Source organism: Plasmodium fragile (genome assembly GCF_000956335.1).
Source record: "Plasmodium fragile strain nilgiri unplaced genomic scaffold supercont1.125, whole genome shotgun sequence".
Lineage (NCBI taxonomy): Eukaryota > Apicomplexa > Aconoidasida > Haemosporida > Plasmodiidae > Plasmodium > Plasmodium fragile.
The window spans coordinates 1-6,643 of NW_012192705.1; the positions used below are offsets into that span (position 1 = coordinate 1).

General features: G+C 48.5%; 2 protein-coding genes across 2 annotated transcripts; one reads left to right on the forward strand and one right to left on the reverse strand.

Annotated features, from left to right (window-relative positions):
* Positions 1–28: 28 nt before the first annotated feature.
* On the reverse strand, positions 29–899 carry AK88_05386 (uncharacterized protein; the record flags this gene model as incomplete). Its single annotated transcript, XM_012482988.1, has 1 exon — positions 29–899. A coding segment is annotated over one exon (870 nt), but the record flags the coding sequence as incomplete, so codon positions are not given.
* Positions 900–2,328: 1,429 nt separating this feature from the next.
* Positions 2,329–6,385, forward strand: AK88_05387 (uncharacterized protein; the record flags this gene model as incomplete). Its single annotated transcript, XM_012482989.1, has 6 exons — positions 2,329–2,406; positions 2,554–3,298; positions 3,514–3,582; positions 3,997–4,623; positions 5,123–5,934; positions 6,314–6,385. The coding sequence occupies 6 exons, from the start codon at positions 2,329–2,331 to the stop codon at positions 6,383–6,385; spliced, it is 2,403 nt and encodes an 800-aa protein (XP_012338412.1).
* Positions 6,386–6,643: the final 258 nt, after the last annotated feature.

The window sequence follows — 6,643 nt, forward strand, 5'->3', positions numbered from 1 at the left end:
TTGGTGCTTTCTCCCCATCGGTCCTTACCTATCGATCCCTGTGGTGTTGCCGGCGTGGACGATTCTGTGCCGCCCTCTTTGCCCGGTCGTGCTGGTTTACCGCTTCCGACATAGTTCGGTGCTGTGGCCTCACTGTCGGCATTCTCAGGATTTCTACTTTCGGCGTGTTCGCTAGGCGCCATGCATTCTCCACCTTCCTTCGCGCAGTGCACTGCGGCTGTCTTTACTTCCTCAACTATGAGCTTCAGGTCTTTGCTTAGTGTCTGTATAGCTTCTTTCTCCTTTTCCCTCAGTTCTGTGTTGTCATGCATGGTATGTGTACCCGGTGTTACCCTGTCAAGTTCGGCTAAGCTTTTCCTACATATGCTTTCTATGTTTTGCCCTGAAAATTTTTCATTCAAGCTCGGGTTTTGCTCTAACCAGTCCTTAATTTCCTTGCCCATATCCCACTCTGACGCTTTTATGTTTTCAAACACTCCCTGCCCGCATTTACCTTTGGTTATTAAACCACCTCCTTGCGGTTTCTCCAGCTCTTTCACAGTGTGCCATGCATAATATACACCCATTTCACTTCTGCATGGAGATGCCAGCAATATGTACATAAATCTATTTACTATTGCGCACCTTATATGTTCCTTCAACGCTTCACTAGTAGTGTCTTTATGGTCCGTTCTTTCGGACTGTGTACCCCACCCATTCATGAAATTTAATGCTGCTGACATGAGTGTGCACATAATTCTGTCTCCCACGTTAGCTACGATCGGTCTCTTTCCCTTGGGCGGATATGTGTAACCCTGGTTTAAACAATTAGCTGCATATAGCTCCACAATAGGATCGTCCAAATGTTTCATAAACTTCCCCAGTTGTGCCTCTATATCCTTCCATAAACTTCTCTGCATTGTGCACAAGGAACATATATGTGTGTGCATAATGGACCACTGCACCTCTCTCGTCCATATTCATATGTGCCCATGCCTTTGTGAGTGCTGCACGTACTCTACGTTCCCATTGTATTCTTTATATGGAATTAGTGCAGCGCCGCATTCGTACAATGATATATACAGGCAAGTATGCATACTATCATATATAGAGGCGGTTATAAGTACACTACGCCCCGCGGTCTTAATCTTAATAAATTACCGTATAATGCTCCGGTTTATCCACTAGTCCCCTTGTCAGCACATACTGTGCCAATATATGCCCTAACTTTTCCGCCATCTTCCCCTAAGATCATAACGTGGACATCTGAATTACCCTTGAAGCACTATAACGTGGTCCGTAGGTGGCAACAGTGCATCGCTCAGAACTTTTTGTTTACGCTATAAATGCCTCCGTCTGCCTGTTGTCAAAGAAAGGGGGGAAAAAAGGTACTACTACACTACCGTACACAATATGCGTCATGAATACCCCCTCCCCCCTTTCTATACCGGTCTCCACTAAACGCCTTCACACACACTGTCTCTGTGTGCGCGTACACAACAAAAACCGCAGTAACAACCACATCAATTCGTCCTTCTGCGTCCTGCCGTCGTTGCCGCGTCCTAGTAAGCATTGTGTCCGAGCACACGGTCGGTGCGAGTGTAAGACGGATTCGACGAAGTAGCCGAGTGTAAGAACGGAGGGAGACATTGTCTCTCCGAGTGAAGCGGTTCGACGACGTGGCCGGGTAAGGTTTGTTCGAGTAAAGCATCCAGAGGACGGGGGATCACAGAGAGGGAGCAGAGAGCGGGAAGAGCGCGGGAAGAGAGCGGGATTAGAGACAGGGGGCACAGAGTGGGGGGGCGGAGGCGAAGGAACACACATGTTATGTGGGGGAGCAACAACGAGGCAAGGAAGGCGGCACGGCCGGCAGCAACGACGGCAGCAGCATTGATGTTGTTGTTGTTACTGCGGGGTTTTAGGTGTACGCACACAGAGACAGTGTGTGTGACGGCGTTTAGTGCAGAACGGGTGTTGTTTTTACGGGGTGGTATTCATGACGGTGTAGTGTGTAGGGTAGTGTAGTAGTACTGTTTCCTATTTTTTCCTGTCGTTTTTTTTTTTTTCATTCTTTTTCTTTTGCGTTTCTTCCCTGTATTTTGTGTCAGCCACTCCTATGGACATTTTCTGTTTTTTTAAATTCTGCGTTCTATCTTTATGTGCTTCATTTTTTCTCTTTTTATCGAACATTTGATTGCTACCTGCAGAGAGCAGTGAACAACGACAGAAGCAGCATTATCGACTAAAAGTGGAAGCCACAGCGAATTCATTTAATATAACAACAATACGAATACTAGTGATGTATATGTATTTCCAAGGGTACCGTATATTTCAGTGAATAGTACTAATATGGGAACGGTAGATTTGGCGAATGCATTGGTGAAATGGGTACTCGCCGCGGGCATTTCCACACAGGAGGACTATGAAGTAGGAACATACAGGAATAGAAGAGCACAACGGGGCGTTCAGTGCCAGGCTTTTATTGGTATAAGAGAGCATGCAGCTCAGCGGGGCACATAGCATTCAAGTACACATGCGCATGTATATATTTCATGTGTTTCTCTTACATTGCAGGACATGGTGTGGAACAAGACCAAGGATGTAATGCACGAATTTGTGGACTACATGGATGGCGACCATATAATACTGTATGCAGCGAACTGTGATAACAAAGGATGGGAGCGCCCCGACGATCCTACCCCCGGTCACTTCTATGTACCCCGCACGGTGGGGCATAAAATTGTATGCGTACTTATGGTAGGGGCATTGTTTTTCATGAATGGGTGGACTATTACACAAAAGACTCGATCGACGGAAGATGAAACCAGTGAAAGAATACGGGAGCACTTGTTATGTGCAATAGTACATATGTTCAGCGAAGTATTAAACGAATCGGTGTGTCCAAGTATGTGGGGCACATATTATGCATGGAAAATAATGGAAAAAATGGAGACTGGGGCCGGAGGTGTTTCGGGAGGTTTAATAAAGCAGCGGAAATGTGGTCAAGACCTATTTGCGCATTTGAAAACAACGAAGCTTAACTTAAATGCAGACGTCAAGAAATGGTTACGGGAACATAGCAAACTACAAGAGGCAATACAGAAAATACAAGGAAAGGCATTGTGCACGGAGCAGTGGAAGGACGATTGGAACCTAGACGACATCCTGGGGAACGGACATGTACCGCATGCCGAAGGTTCGCAGATTGTTCAAATAGTGCACGAACTGAAGGCAGGACTGGGGGAAGTATTTAAAGGAATTAAGCAACAGGTAGAGCAAGGCATAGAACAGAGGGAACAGGCGAAGAAGAAGAACTTAGGTAAGGCATGGCATGTTCCGGTCGAATGAGACAGCTTCGAACGCAACAGGACGGATAAGTACACACACGACAACTACAGACAGTTTCGAAGTAAAAAGGAAAGTGCAACGCGACACACGATGGATATATGTGAACAACGTTCATTCCTGTGTCCTTGCAACAACACAAAAAGTACATACTGACACTTCTAATTCCTATTTGTTCCTTTATTGCAGCGAAGGATGACCAAAACGGGGAGGCCGCCACGACGGCTACTGTGCCGGCTGCAACAACAGGATCGACAGGTAAGGACCGATGGGAGAAAGCACCAATACGGCCGAGACCGAGAGTGCGCATGCCGCCATCACCACAACAACGCACACGCGGGGGGGAACAGCACGACGCATCCCCTTCGTTGATCTTGAGAGGCGGCGACGACGCACCGGACGAGGCACCGGAGACGGACGGCACGGGTCGGCGGACGAGATGACGGCAACAACAAATAAAAGTTGTACTGCTATCATACCACCTGACCGTACGCTTGCTGTCGCCTGACCCAGTTCACCGAGTGCCACCTCGATCCATGCATCGACCCATGCAGCGGACCTACCGTGTCGCTACCTGACCGAACCGTCCCGCCCGTTCTTTCTGTACCACTTGTGTCCGTTTTTTTTTTTATCATATTTCTACCATCTTTCTTTCCTGCTTTACTGCTGCAGCGGAGGAAGCCAAGAAGAAACAGACAGAAGGGTCAGATTCTAGGAAGGAAAAGGACAAGGCCAGTCCACAGGAACCACAGGGTGGAGGTACTCAGACAACACAAACGTCAACCACACCATCACCCGGGAGCACAGGAACAGGGAGTCCAGGGAAAACTCAGGCGCAACCAACAGGGGGTGTAGGAGAAGGAAGGGCAGATCACGGAGTACCGGACACCTCAGGAGGTAAGTCTCAGGCGTCGTCACCACCAGGACAAGCATCGCAACCACAAGCGCCTGCATCTCCAGTATTACCAGCACGACCACCACAACCAGAAGCAACACCAGGAGCAGGAGCAGCAGGACCCGTACCACAACCCCCACCTGCGGCACCCCCATCACACTCAGAGACACAATCTCCGAAGGGGCCAACATCAGGACCCGAGACAACACCAGCAAAGGGATCCGGGGAGAAAGACGATACAAGGAAAGAATCAGGTACGAGGACTGAGGAAACAGTTAGGGCTATAGATGATCTTGAACTGGGTCCAGGTACCCTAACTACTACAATCATTAGTATACCATACGACCCAGCACCTGCACCAGATATATTCCGTTTTCCGGAACTAAAGGAAGATGTATCCGGTGGTAAGAGTGTTAGGCAGTGGGACAGTATTACTCATTGTGCCCTGAGAGATAACACTATACATCGGAGTACAAGGCCATTTACCATATAGAATAAAGGGGGAAAAAGAAAAAAAAAAAAACAATCATTCGGAGAGAGAGGCAGAGAGAAACCAAAGGTCGAATGAGAATGGCGGGGCAATGAGCGACGGGGCGGCCTCGGCATGTAGAGAGACGTAGCGACGTCGACCGGTAGATGTCGACAGACAGCCACACACAGTGTGTGTGTTGTGTGTTGTGAGTGTTGTGTGCGAGAGAGAGAGAGTCTTTTCCCGGGGTGGCACCAGCCAACCACCGTTCGCACCGTGGCATGAATGGTGCCAATCATCACCGTTAGCGACGGAACGTGGTCAAGCGGCAGCCCTGTAGCCGACCAACCACCGGTTGAACCGTGTGGTCAAGCGTGGTCATCCACCGCACAGAACTTTAGTTTCATCATGTTCCACTTTTCCCTGCTGCTCAGATAAGGACCAAGCACCGCAGCCGGCGCAGGCACCAACTAATGAACCCTCACAAACGACAACTGAGACAGGCCAGGATGAAACTACGAAAGAGGATGGGAAGGACACATTGGTATCAGGGACACCACAAAAGGACATTCCCAAGGTTACAGAAGCAGTTGTGTCCTCGCCGCCTAACCCCCAACAAGAGGATGGTGCAGCAAGTATCCCCGGTCCTAGGCCAGCCTCCGGTGCAGAAGGGAATATCGTCATCGATGGCGGCAACGATGACCCCCCTCCTCTCAATCCACCCAAACATCAACAACCAAAACCGAACCCAAATCCGGAGCAGACAGGCCGTATCGGTACAGGCGGAGACCCCGGTCAGGCGGGAAAGGACGGCAAAAGTGGTGAGGACGGAGATCCTGGGAACAAGGCTGCGGATCAGGATGAATTCTCCGTAACGACCAGTCTATGGGGAATAGGGCGGCCAGCTGCGGGTAGTGGAGGCGGTACTGCAGGAAGTGGTGATGGTGCAGGTAAAGCCGCTTGCGGTGAACCACAGAAAGGTTCCACAACTGGTCCATCAGAATCTAATGTACCAACTTTTGATATAGGACAGATCATTCCAGCAGTGGCAGATAGCCCCGGGGGAGGATTCGTACCACCAATCTTAACAGATGGATCATCCAGTTCATCGGGCGGTAACCAAGGTCCCGGGGAAGTGACCCCAGATGTCCCCGAACTAACCGCCGCGGTCCTTACCGCCACTACTCCCATCCTGTTGTTCGTCGCTTCCGTTATCGTCGCCGTCCTTGGTTATTCCCTTTGGAAGGTAAGTACAGCAACAAGGCACTGACACAACGCACAACACACAACGCACAACACACAACGCACAAGCACGCACAAATATAACCGAGTGGAAAAAGTACACAAACAAGTGTCCTCCGCTCATCCATGTTCCCCACAACACACACACAAAAAACAGGGCGGGGGACCCTAACAAAACAACCTTACACTATTTGGAAGTTACCATTTAACGATAAAAAAAAAGATAAAACAAAAACAACAAAAACAACAAACTCTAAATCCTAAACACTTTAAGCTGCCTACACTGCCGAACTGGGACCTTGAAACCGAGAATCATCAATTCAGAATGCTGCCCGTCCCAATCTTGACACCATAACACTAAACCCTGAATTCTATGCCCTGAGCCCCTGAACGCTAACCCCCTAAAATCTGTTCCCCTGAACCCTAAACCTAACCCCAGAACCCTAAATCTTTGACCCCTAACCCCCTACGCATAAACATGTGACTATCGATAAAATTTTTCAGATACATTTTATCAATATAGGAAGTAAATGCGGAACAGTTTCAGCATTTACCTTTATGTGAATTGTTGCTTATTATACCTTCATAATTTTTATAAATAGTTGCACACATCCTTTTCTCCTTCTATATCCACTATCGTTCCAGATAATTGGTAATGGCAAAATGTGTCTTTCACCTATTTTTCATCAGTTTAGTAGAGTACACCTGGTGTA